The sequence below is a fragment of the Lolium rigidum genome, chromosome 3 (genome assembly GCF_022539505.1).
Source record: "Lolium rigidum isolate FL_2022 chromosome 3, APGP_CSIRO_Lrig_0.1, whole genome shotgun sequence".
Lineage (NCBI taxonomy): Eukaryota > Viridiplantae > Streptophyta > Magnoliopsida > Poales > Poaceae > Lolium > Lolium rigidum.
In genome coordinates this window covers 113,416,386-113,430,205 of record NC_061510.1, presented here as the reverse complement: position 1 = coordinate 113,430,205, position 13,820 = coordinate 113,416,386, and the positions used below count along the sequence as shown (strand labels likewise).

The 13,820-nt window shown below is 49.5% G+C and overlaps 1 protein-coding gene across 1 annotated transcript; it reads left to right on the top strand.

The window, feature by feature from the left end:
• Positions 1-2,878: 2,878 nt before the first annotated feature.
• LOC124698021 (abscisic acid receptor PYL4-like) lies at positions 2,879-3,682 on the top strand (the record flags this gene model as incomplete). The annotated part of the gene is given in 1 exon segment (XM_047230546.1): positions 2,879-3,682. A coding segment is annotated over 1 exon segment (555 nt), but the record flags the coding sequence as incomplete, so codon positions are not given.
• Between the last annotated feature and the right edge of the window lie 10,138 nt (positions 3,683-13,820).

Sequence of the window (13,820 nt, the reverse complement as noted above, 5' to 3'; positions counted from 1 at the left end):
AAATAAACTTCCATAAAAGCGAATTGTTCTGTTTTGGCGACGCTCAGAACTCTGTCGCCGAATATTCGGAACTGTTTGGCTGCGGGCAAGGCCATTTTCCTATCAACTATCTGGGCATCCCGATTCACTATCAGAGATTAATTATGGCTGAGTGGAAACTAGTCGAGAAAAGACTTTAGAAGAGACTTAGTAGTTGGAAAGGTAAAATGCTATCCCTTGGAGGAAGACTGGTTCTCATTAATGCAGTACTCATCAATATGGTGTTGTATATGATATCCTTCTTCATTTTGCCAAAAGGTGTGTTACACAAGCTTGATTATTATAGATCGAGATTTTTTAGCAAGGGAGGTGAAAAAAAAAAAGAAATATCGACTGGTCAAGTGGTCTATCGTATGCCGACCTAGAGATATGGGTGGACTAGGTGTTCACGACCTTGAAGTCAAAAACTCGGCCTTATTAAGTAAGTGGCTTTATAAGCTACTAAACGAAGAGGGTGTATGGCATACCATGTTTAGAAGAAAGTACACTGGCGACAAAGCGTTATCCCAGATCATTTGGAAATCGGGAGACTCACATTTTTGGATGGCCTAATGGCAACAAAGAAAATTTTCTTTAGATATGATACTTTCAATATTAAGGATAAATCGCAGATACGGTTCTAGGAGGACACATGACTAGGGAATATGTCTCTCTCTGAACAATATCCAGCGTTATACAACATTGTTCGTCGCAAAAGTAATATCATTGCATTAGTAATGGCAACCTCATCTCCGACAGTGTGTTTAGACGAGATTTAATCGGTTCGAGACTTCTTGCATGGAATGCCTTACTGCTACGTTTGGAATCCATTCAGTTGTCTTAAAGGCAAGATGAATTTCATTGGAACTTACAATCCAATGGAAATTTCTATGTAAGTTCATTGTACAATGCAATAATCCAACCGGAAATACCAGTTGATAAAAACAAGAAGATTTGGAAGATGAAAATACCGTTCAAAATAAGATTTTTGGCTTGTATTTGCGTCGAGGGGTAATGCTAACTAAAGACAATCTTGTGAAACGTAATTGGCATGAGAGTGCGCAATATGTTTTTTTTTTGCCAACACAATGAGACAATTAAACACTTGTTTTTCCAATGTCGCTTTGCCAGGTCTATATGGTCATGCATCCAAGTAGTTTCTGATATGTATCCTCGTACTAGTGTGGCCAATATCTTTGGTAATTAGCTTCATGGTATCGATCACAGATTTAGAATGTTTATTAGGATGGAAGCGCATGCCATTTATATGGTCGCTATGACTGTGTAGAATGACAAAGTTTTTAATGACAAGAATTGTTCTCTCTTCCATGTTATTTACAGATGTACTGCTACTCTTCGTTTATGGTCTACGCTGCAAAAGGTGGAGAACCGCGACATATTTATGAAGGTACACGGTTGAATGACACGGCGAGGGATACTTTTTCTCTACATGGGTGGCAGCATAATCTACGGATTGGACCCCCGTCTTCACCTTAGACGTTTTACAATTGCTCATGTCTGATATGTAATTCGCCTTTTTTAGCACTTCTGACTTTTCAGACTTTTGAACGGCTATGTGCGTCTTAACTATGCAGAGGTTGGATGTAGTAGTTGCTTTTTACAAGTAATAAAGCGCTCATTAAAGAATTTAAAAAAATAAAGCTGCGTGGAAACAGCGATATTGATGGCATTTTTTCTTTGTTTGGGACTCAGACTTGAGAAATAATCAAAGTAGGTTGATGCTGATATGAGTATATACTAGTACTACACCTGCACGTAGAATATTATGTGAAGTACAAAGTGATATGGTGGTCCTTTCATCTGAAGAAAAGGGCGGGCCGGGCACACGAGCAGTCGACGGCCGTGCCAAGTTGCATGCTCCGGCCCCTTGCAGCATTAACAACTTGACTACTAGTATACTATTATTATTGTACTCCTACTGCTAATGATAATAATTAATTAATCACAAAGTGGAGAGCGATCACGACGATGGAAAGCAACAGGATAGGAAGGGGGCGATAGAGAAATGGGGATCCAGGGCAAGCACAACCTCATCGCAACCAACTTGCTTTACTATAGTTGCCTCTCTCCCTATTGGCCTATTGTATAAAGAAGAAATCTTTCGATGTTAATCGCATCCGATCAACCCAGCTAGCTGGTCTATATATAATCAATCACCCCTCTTGCTTTATTAGCTAATGGGTATAATTACCACCTTAACATGGTGAAATGGAATTTACTATGATCATGACCAATGCGTGTGTGTAGATTAGTCCGCTTGGGAGAAGGGATCAAACAAGCAACTGGTCGACCCCCTTGCCGCAAGTTGCTCAAATTGCTGCAAAAATTAAAGGCCTTTAGAGAAAACCAATGAAATGGAGTACAATCGGACAGATGAAACAACAGCTTCCAAGGACGCAAGTTGGCCAATTTGGTCCGGAATTAAAACCCTTTGGAGTACATGGACCAATTAACTAACGCAAAGAGCAGACGCAAGTGTAGATTGGAAATCGCAAGTGGGGGATGCATATGTGCAGCATGAAAGCTAGGTATACACAGTAGGGCAAGTTGGCTCACGTTCTAAAGAAAGAACCAAGTTGCTTGTACCTCACCCCGCGTATTATATATCGATCCCGTCTACCCTCTTTTCTTCAACCCCTACCATCGAAAGAAATTCCACCGGCCGGACGCCAAGAGGAAGAAAAAGACGGCGACTACGAGCGATATCGCCAAGAATCAGCTCAACAACATGCCGTGCATCCCGGCGTCCAGCCCCAGCATCCAGCACCACCATCACCACAGAGTCCTAGCCGGCGTCAGCGCCGGCATGGGGTGTGGGGCGGAGGCGGCTGTGGCCGCGGCAACGACGACAGGGATGATGTGCGGCGCGCACCACGACGAGGTGCCGGCGGAGGTGGCACGTCACCACGAGCACGCGGAGCCCGGGTCCGGCCAGTGCTGCTCCGCGGTGGTGCAGCACGTGGCGGCGCCCGCGGCGGCGGTGTGGTCCGTGGTGCGGCGGTTCGACCAGCCGCAGGCGTACAAGCGGTTCGTGCGCAGCTGCGCGCTGGTGGCGGGCGACGGCGGCGTGGGCACGCTCCGGGAGGTGCACGTCGTGTCGGGCCTCCCCGCGGCGTCCAGCCGCGAGCGGCTGGAGATCCTGGACGACGAGAGCCACGTGCTGAGCTTCCGCGTCGTCGGCGGCGAGCACCGGCTCAAGAACTACCTCTCCGTCACCACCGTCCACCCGTCCCCCGCCGCGCCATCCAGCGCCACCGTCGTCGTGGAGTCCTACGTCGTGGACGTGCCGGCGGGGAACACCATCGAGGACACCCGCGTCTTCATCGACACCATCGTCAAGTGCAACCTCCAGTCGCTGGCCAAGACCGCCGAGAAGCTCGCCGCCGCGTCGTGAGACCTCCTCCTCTACCACCCTGGATGTGATCGATCGATTCCTTTTTTTCCGGGCGGGATGGATGGATGTGTGTCTCTTCGGCGCGTGAGCATTTCTTTCCCCTCTTGGGTTGTTATTTTTTCTTCACATTTGAGTGACCCTTCTTTTTTCTTCTTCTTCTCTCGTTGTTGTGAGATGCATGCATGCTCCTTCCTCCCTTGTGCACAGATTCAAGAATGATAAGCTATCATTGATAGACCTCAAATTCACAAAATGTTCTAGTTGTTGTGTATATATACATGGTATAGATCAAAAGTACTCGTTGGATTGGATTGGATTGGATGTCCATTGATCTGTCAAGTTTATACTCAGTTTGTCCTTGAGCATTAGCTAAGCAAGAACGAACAATACTTGAAGCTTTTCAGGCTTATCAGTTACCATCATGGTAGATCGAACTTGATCGCAGCACAACAAAGAATGATGATGAGAACTCGATCGATCCATTGTTAGTTTGTGTGTCCTAGTTGGTTGTCAGATGACCAAATTTATTGCCTGATACATATAGAAATATTAATCTAGCTGGCATGCCATCAAAATACAATGGTCGACCGATCGATCACCGGCCCGTTGCTTGCTCTCTTCGATCTTATGATCGATCCGCAGAGCTGTCATGCGCCGGCAGATGCCTTGAAATAGATTAAACTAAGCACCGGCTGCAACAAACACCGTCCAAGTCTCTAGCTTGCATCAGAGATACTCAGGCTTGACCAATTAACCATGACAATCTCTCTCTCCCGTACGACAGTATATAGCCATTGGATTGCCAAAACAACAAGTTCGTGTGATCTCATCGGTGGAGAAGAGAACAAATTAACCCACTGTACATGTGATCGTGTGACGGCGACTCTACTAGTTTGTATGCTTCGGCGAAAGGATCGGAGGACTTTTCTGAGATGAAAATATATTTCGGGGGTGCCCAGCGCGAAGCTGCGAGGAGGCAGCCAGGCCAGGCCACTTGCGAGCACCATGACGACGCCAACTTGTGTGTGTTAATCAATCACGTCCCTCTCTCCCGTCTCTCGAGGGTCGACTAGCGCAGCGCAGTAACCCTAGCAGTTTACCATTTGATCCCTCTGATTAAGACGGATATGATGCCTCCTCCCTGTGCTGATCCCTCTCGTACGTTCGTTCGTCCAACAACTTGCGCTCCATCGACCAGTTGTTCGTTCCTTCCGGCAACTTGGCATACAAAAATGAGAGCAACAGCCAGGATTTGACGTGGATGATTAATTATCTACATACAAGTGGCTCAACTTGCATGATCATGCCAGGTCACTTAATTACCTGCTGCTACCTAGGCTGCTTTCCAGGCATCAACTAGCTAGCAGCTCTAATTTTGTAATTCCAAGTTGGACATCTTCTACGTTCTTCGGGAATGGTTGCATATCACGGGAGAATTGTTGGACCTCTTCTTCAATTCCCGGCGGCTTATTTCGTCCCTAGCGTTGAAAGAAATTAAAGGTCTGCGCGCGTACCATCGTTTAGTCAGATGTTTTAGGCCAGGAGAAAATTGAGAGCGTTATTTGTTTATGTGCAGAACCTAACCTCTTCACCCGAGTAGTGCGGATACTAACTCATAGCAACAACACACCGTGAACTACATCGAAATTACCACATAACACAACATTAGTACTGTAGCACGGTTTAAGACACGACGGATCATAGTCGAAGTTTAGGACACGATGTTTACAACCAAGTTCAGGACACGATGGTAACAACAAGTTCAGGACAACAAACATACATCAACAAAGATTGCAAGTACCAACTTCCACTCCTCCATCATGGCAAGGGCAGGATCATACCGTGGGTACTTCTTCACGATCTGGTTCATGGAATAGTCAAAGATGGTAACCTTGTAGGCATCGTTCTTGAGCGCTTGAAGGGCATGAAGTACCCGATCTTGATTTCGTGAGAAGTTGCAAAACCCGCCCAACCTTGATCCATGGAAATCTTTCTGTTGAATTCTCTCACGTTAACCATCCATGAGCAGACGGTGTTGGCCTTCAGCACAATGATCTTGGGGATGTTACCAATGTATTGCCTGAAGCCTTGAGGAATTGGCAACAATTTTAGGCTAGGTGACATGACAACCTTGACGAAATGATTTGGACCAACATTATCATGAAAGTGCCCCACCTTCACATGCCTTCCCCTCGACCTCTTGCCGATGCTGCCTTCTGCAGGTACGTTGGAACACCCTTGCACACCAGAGGCAGCCATCGAGCACTGCCACAAAAACTATCCAGTTGAGATGTATTGCTTGTGTTAAACACATAATTGCAACCAAAGTTGAAGCCTCATATCCCTAGCCTGGATGCATGAATGGTCCTTTCTAACCAAAAGCAATATACATGTTTTAGTAAATGTACATTGCTCAAGGTTAGAAAGGATCATCCGGAAACCAATTAGTGGTCACGATTATTATTGACTTATAAGATGAGCAAAAGTATGAACATTCATATGAAGGGCTCATATAATAGTCAACGAGATGAATATGTGTCTTCCTAGGTTGGTGTATAAGCAATGTTCTTGGACATAACAAAAGGTATATACAGATCATCTCGTCGACATTTTAGTCACTAACCCAATGGTACATAAGTAATAGCTAGCCTCATTTCATAGAAGTGGCCATAATAATCTTAGGACAAAAGTCAGTGAAGCTAATACTCTTCGAACACTCCTTTTAGCACAAATGTACATGGTTCACTTACCACTGCCCTAAGATTTTGCCATATTATAATCATTGGTCGATGCACAAAATCAAGTTCAATGAGATGCATATAAATCTGGCTCATAAAAAGTTGGTGCCTCATATTACAACTTCAAACAGAGGGAAGAGATGATCCCACTGATCTAAGAACATGATCAACTGATGCTTTTATGATCATAGTACTAGGTTCGGTAGAAACATCCCTTTCCCACCGCAACATCGATGGAAGAGATGATCCTACTCAACCTAGGCCATGATCAAATCAAGATCGATGATCAAGCCACTAGGTTGAGGAAGGAACATCCCTTCATGATCAAGTTCTACATTCATATCATTGCCACGCACAATAAAAACCTCCACAAATGTTGAGCAGATCTAACCCTAAAAAAACGAATCTGACCATTTCGGGTGAAATTAAACCGTTCGGCCATGTATCCGCTAATCACATATCACACGAACATAAGAGGTGAACTTATACGGTCAAAACCTAGCTTAACCGTCTAAATCGGCAAAATAGAATACTAATCAACCGTGTATGCAACGATTAGACATGACAATAAGCTTGGTAACACAAATCTATGCATTTTCAAGCGGCTTGGAGTGGTTTGACAACTGACAACCATTGATGAACCTCGAGGAGCACCGCCTGAAGCAGAGAAAATGTGCCGGTGTCGGAGTCGATGAAGTCCTCCGAGATGAGGGCTTCTAGTGTCAGCTTCTCCTCAGTTGTAGTAGTGTTCTTCGATCTACCGGCGGTCGAGTGGAACCGCTAGCGGGAGAGGAGGAGAGAAGACGAGCAGAAAGTGCGGGTGAGAGAAACGGAGTGAGAGACGAGAAGGCGGTGAGACGATTTATGGCGTTCCCTTCTCGATGTATGCCAGCATCTCCCCTCTTTTACCCACGCATGCAAGTCTTTTCCCATGTTGCGCTCGCCAGCACCTACCCCGCCGAGAACGCCCCAGTCGAGTGTGCCTAGGGAGACAACTTTTAGGCCACCTTGAGAACTGTGATCAACTTCAAGTATGCGGAATGTCATGGCGAACCAATCAGCCCAAACTTGGCCCAGCGCATGCGGAAAACGATATTGCAAGGAACCAAACTCATCCCAAGTGTTGTCTCGGCAACATTTCATACAGTTTTCATGCAGTTCAAAGACGGTTTCGCGACTACGCAATTTACTAATTATGAAACTGATAATCTCCCTTCAATTTTCAAAGACACGCTCTGTAAACGTGCACGTTCAAATATATTTTCACTTCAGCTAACCGCATTTTAGCAATCAGTAAAGGATGCATGATCAATAGCATCTCATGTCATGATATTACTATGGATTTAACTTTTTTTCGAAAAGGGGCAGCGCCCATCAATATGATGTCTTTTCTTTATTGCAAAGTTCAGCAGAGTGTATCAAATTATAAGTTTTACATCACGGATCAGAGAGAGTTGATATATCAACTATCGAAAAATTGAGAAAAACTTCAAGCTAATCATTCTTCAATCGACTAGTGTACCGCCACCCAGTAGTCCGAAAATAGAAGTTCTGAGTAACCGTTAGCAGACGGTTGCATCCAGTATCCAAACTCTCATGCTGATTCTCTGGGAGCAGAAAGGCCCATTGCTAAATCCATTATGTGGCTCGTCGGATAACCTGCAGTTCTCTCTTGTCCGTTAAAAATAATGTCATTCCAGGTCCAAATTGACCAACACACAGTTGAAATTCCAAATCTTATTTTTGCTTTATCAGCTTTGTCTACCCCATTAAGCCATTTACCAAATATATTGATAATATTAGTTGGAGGAGGTAAATTATTTGTTAAGTAGATCATACGCCAGATAATCTTTGCAAAGGAACAAGTTAAAAATAAATGTTGTACATTTTCAGATTCATTACAGTAACAATATTTTTTAAAAAATTGTTTAATGTTCCAACATACACACTACTAGAGAGATTTGGGCTTATGCATCCAAAAGCACATGTCCAAACAAACACTCGAAAACTGAAAATTGCTTTTCGGAAACAGTTTCCACAATTGAACTGGGCAGCCGCATGTTTACTGTTACTTGATCTGGCTGCTACATGTTTCATGGGAGGTACAGACACCTGCAGCTGAGCTAAACTGTTGGTTCGTGCACCCCCACCCGCAGTTTCCTGTGAGCACGCCTCCCTGACGTCGCTTCGCTGGCGGATGGATGTATATATAGACCGATGACCGTTGATCCATGGACATGTCGCACTCTTGCAAACGACATGATAGTGACCGTGACCGGCGATGACACCGGCTCATATATAGTCTGTATCAGGACTCTCCGTCATATCATCTGCAAAACTTGGTACCCTGCCAACAATGCAGCCTGGATGTATCTTCGAAACGAATCGTCAGGCCTAGCATAACTCATCAGGTACTCTAGACATCGTGTTAGAGCATCTCCACTCGTCCCCCAACGAAGCGATGATTTTTCCATCCGGACGGCGAAATTCGGCCCAGTCGCGACCCCGGTTCCTCGTTTTCGTCCGGATTTGGCCCTTTATCCATCCGGCGAGCCCACGCCATCCCCGCCCCCCCCGGGGATCTATCGGGGACTCCGGACGAGTGAAAAGCGGGGAAGGGCCCGATCTGTCGGTGAATCGACACACGAACCCCACCTCCACCCCTCGTATCTCTCTCGCCGCCGACACCACCCCCGCCGGCTTGTTGCCCGCATTCCGCCGTCCTTCCTTCCCCACCTGCCTATATTCCGCCGTCTTTCGACGACGGCCTATCTGGCTGCTCTTCCGCCGGCCTGTTTCCCGACTTTGGCCTGCTCCTCGTCGCTCGCGGCTCGGGTTGCCTCGACCACGCCCGTCAGGTGTTCGTCCATTTGCCTCGCCGGCCATGTTCGTCGAGCTTATGCAAGAAGAGATGGTAGCAGCCGCCCAAGACGACGAGCACATGATGATCCTCGGTTGCTTGGCAAGCATGTACGCCGGACTGGCAACTGGTCGACGTGGTGGGTCGGCACTAGGTCGCCGGAAGTGCAAGCCCAGACAGCGAATGGAGGGCTACTGCATGTTGTACGCCGACTACTTCGCCGACAATCCATTGCACGGTGAGAATGTTTTCCGGCGTCGTTTCAGGATGAGCAGAAAGCTATTTCTGGAAATTGTGTATGCCATCCGAGACTTTGATCCCTACTTCAGATGCAAGGCGGATTGCACTGGTTTGGTTGGATTTTCGTCACTGCGAAGTGAACAAAGTGGCTATGAGGATGTCGGCGTATGGAGCTTCCGGTGATACTGCAGATGACTATCTTCGGATGACGGAGTCCACCGCCCTTGATTGTTTCTACCGGTTCTGCAGGGCCGTCATAGCAGTGTTCGGGGACTATTACTTGAGATCACCCACTTTCGAAGACACTCAGAGGATCCTTGCAACAAATGAAGCTAGAGGTTTTCCAGGAATGCTTGGAAGCATTGACTGCATGCATTGGCAATGGAAGAACTGTCCGTTTGCGTGGCAGGGAATGTACAAGGGTCACAAAAAAGGCTGCACTCGTGATACTTGAAGCAATGGCTACCCATGATCTCTCGGATTTGGCACTCTTTCTTTGGTATGTCCGGATCCAACAATGACATCAACGTCCTAAACCGCTCCCCGGTCTTTTCCAAGCTTGTTGAGGGTCATGCTCCCCCGGTGGACTATGTGATCAATGGTTGGCACTACAACAAAGGATACTACCTTGCAGACGGTATCTATCCAAAGTGGGCAACATTTGTGAAGACTATCTCGAACCCTAGCACCCCCAAACTTTGCGAGTTTGTCAAGAAACAAGAAGCTTGCCGAAAAGACGTCGAGCGTGCATTTGGTGTCCTCCAACAGAGATTTGCTGTCGTCCGGTTCCCCGCTATGACTTGGTCCAAAGATCAGATGTGGGAGGTGATGAAGTGTTGTGTGTGCCTACACAATATGATTATTGAAAATGAGCGAAAGCATCCGGTTCCTCTGGCTGAGCAAGAAGCACCATATGAGAGAGAGGGTCCTCTTTCACAGCCTAATCACCAGGTGCCTCCATCATGGACCGCCTTCATTGCTATGCGCCGAGAGATTCGAGACTCTACAATGCATCGACTGTCTGCAAGATGATCTGGTGGAGCACATATGTAGGCTCCGAGGCAACGCCAACGCCGACGCCAACTAGTCTGTCTTAATTTGTTTCAAAAATTGTGAAATTGTGTGCTTCATTTGTTTCAGCACTTGTTAAACATTGTACTGATTTTCGCCGAATTTGTTTCAGCAATTTTCGTACTCTTGGTCGCCGAACTTGTTAAATTTTATGTTACATTTGTTTGAAATATGTCAAATGGTCGAGGTTGGGGGTTTCCTGCCGGGGGGACGGCTGGAACTTCGGCGCTCCCCACGCCAAATCTTCCTCCAATCCGGACGAAAATTTCGCCGGATTTGGGCGTGGGGAGCGCCAACGAGTGGGGATGCTCTTACACACGTTGAGTTATATACATCCATGACACGAAACCAACACCAGCTGAATTAAGTTAACCTAGCTTAAAGCACCATCCATCTGCAAGAAAAAAATAATTACCCTATCAGGTTCATGATCGATGGTCAGTTTCCATCCCGAATTTGATTTGTATAGGGTTTCAACAGGTCTGCGCGAAGTATTGCTCAGAATTATTTAACTGGAACACATCAGAAGAACTCGCGATGTGCCTGACCGCGCGTCGCCCATGGCGAACTAGCGACGCTCGCGACGCCGCGCGGGGAGCAGGGAGCTCTCCGCCCACTCGCCGCCGTGCCGCCCATCGTAGCTCTGCGCGCCGGATCCGGGGGGATCGGGGTGCAGAAGCTCGCGCGCTCCTCTCCGGGCGGCCGGCCGCTTCTTGCGGGGACGAGGGCGGTTCCGTTTGCGATGGTGACTCGACCAGGTCGGCGGGGCCAGGGGTGGCCTCGCTTGGTGACTTCTTCGGCCATGAGCTGCTGTTCCTGGCCGGATCTCCGCCGGAGGACTCCCCGACGTTGGAGAAGACGACTCTCCTTCAACCCCAGTCGCCCCCTTTGGCTTCCTCTACGGAGCCACCGTGCCTGCTCTCTCCGGTTGACTTCCCTGCGCTCCCGTCGGGTGGAAGCGTGTGGAGCCCCTTCTCTGGATCTTCGCCGACGGCCCCGGTCCTGATGATCGGAACGGTTCCGATTTGGGTCGCGGCGGCCAGAGCGCCGCCGCCGCCGGGCGGGGAGGATCGGTCACGACTAGGGTTCCTGACTCCCTCCGGGGTCTCGCTAACGGGCCTGGGTCCGGTTGTTTCGGTTGGGCCGCATAATGTTGGGCCAACAGGCCTTGGGCCTCCAACGGTCTCCACGGGGGAACGGTTGGATTCGTGCCACGTGCCCCATGGGCAAATTGTATCGGCGCAGATTGACGCTCAGGACTTAGGGCACCTCCCTTCCGATTTTGCCCCTGCGCCGCCGGTACATAAGTGGCTCTGGATGAAGAGTGGAACCCTAGATCCATCATTAGGGTTCCCAGCCTCTGAACAAGACATCTCCCGCAACCATCGCCGCGCCAAGCTCCTCCGCGCACACACCGACCCAGTCTCAGGCGCTCTCTCCCGAGAGCTGATGGACCGCAACTGGCGCGGCGGGAACTCCGGCAAGCGGCCATACGAGGCGCTCTCGGGCGGAGCTGCGCGCCACCGGGACCAAGATCTCCGTCAGCGCCTGGATCGTGAGCAGGAGTTTCACCGCCGACGCCAGCCGCGAGTGGGATGACAACCCCCAGCCGCCCCGGGGAAGAAACCAGGTACGACCGTGACCAGCAGCCTACCCCCGCCTCCTCCTTCCGAATCAGCGGGGACGCGATTCCGGCAAAGGGGCGGGCCCTCGTCGTAATCGGCCACCAAGAAATCCGCAAGGGGCGGACCCGCTTGGCCCCCAAACCGGCCCATCGGAATCGGTCGCGGGTGAATCGTCGGGGGGCGATGTCACTCGGATCATCTGCTACAAGTGTGGGCATTCTGGGCACATGCAGGTGGACTGCACTGCCAACCCCTACTGTGTCAATTGCAAGAAAGAAGGCCACCTATCTTCTATGTGCTCCATTTTCTCCAAGCTTCAAGAACCGTTCTGGGCTGGTTTTGGTGGCGACGGCAAAGGCTTCTACTGTCTGGAAGTAGCAGAAGAAGAGCTCCAGAAGCCCAAGGCGAACTCTGCGCTGGTGTGCATCGAGGCAGGGGAGCTCACGGCAGAACAAGTTGATGCAGAGTTTAAGGACCTTGTTGAAGAAGACTGGGACTGGCAGGTTCACAAAGTTTCAGAGACAGACTTCTCCCTTGTTTTTCCTTCCAAAGAAAGCTTGAGGATGGCGATCCGTGGGGGCGGCATCAAACTACCAATGAGCCAATGCCATGCGCTGGTCATGTCCAACACGGCGGACCCAGCTGCTGCGGAGCAGCTTGTGGAAGTCAAGGTCAAACTCCTCGGCGTTCCACCTCCATTCCGCTACAGCGACCGCCTCCTGGTGGGAGCCAGGGAACTGGGCAGGCCCCTTTCGGTCGATGAAGCTTCTCTGGCCATTGAGGATGGCCCTGTTCGTTTGTCTGTTGGCTGCCGGGCCCCAGTCCAACTCCCATAATACATCACGCTCTTCGTAAACATGCAAGGATTCCGCGTTCGGGTGGTCAGGGAAGATGCTCCAGCTGCGTCTGGCCCTCTGTCGCCACCACCCCATCACAAGCCTTCTGCTGATGAAGACGAGGACGACGCCGCGGACTCTGACGGTGACCGTTGGGACGGCCGCCGTGGTCGCCACGCCAGCAAGGAGCCACAGAACACGGCGTCACAGAAGAATCTGGCGGCTAAGAACCAAGGAAAATGAATCGGGGCCGGCCGCAAATCTGTGCCTCTAACCCCATCCTCTCCGTGCACCGCTAAGGACCTCCCGCTGACCACGCTACCAAAGACGGTCTTCTCCCAGTATGGCTCGAATCTCACCAAGGACGGAGACATCTTCCCCATGGTGGCACAGATTGTTGCCTCGGCCTCACTGCCAACATCCAACCTAGAGGAGGAATCGACTATGGACAGCCGAGCCTCCGATCTCGGTATCCGTCTCCGAGCTCGCACACCGGGGGTGGGGCAACCTCTGGCCAAAACTATGTGACCCCGTTCAAGGCTCTTCCGCTCTCTGAGGAGGAGAAGAAGGAAGTGGGCTGGCAGAGTCCGATCAGTGCCGCTAAGGAGGACGACACGCGGAGGGAGAAGGAGCGGAGAAGCAAGAGCAACAATGATCGCCCATCCAGAGTTCTTACTCCAGCCATGACTGAGGTGGCTACGCACCTGGAGTTCTCGGACGAGAATGGTTCGGCCTCGAAGCTGGTGGGTGACCAACTCCAGGGGGGTCAGGTCATCCCAGAGTTGGCCGCGCCGGTGGCACGCGCACCTAGGAGTCGGGCGTCGTCGGTGGATGCCTCCCGCAAGAGCGTCCATGGCCAAGGACTTACTGAAGGACCCGTGCTGGAGCGTGCTATGTGTGCGGCGGCGAACAAGGACCCAGGTAACAAACCAATCTCTTCCTTCGCTGTTTTACAAGACACTGCTTCCGATCTTTTGCTTTCCGTTGCCAAGGACAGTTGTGTCGTTTTTTCCTTCC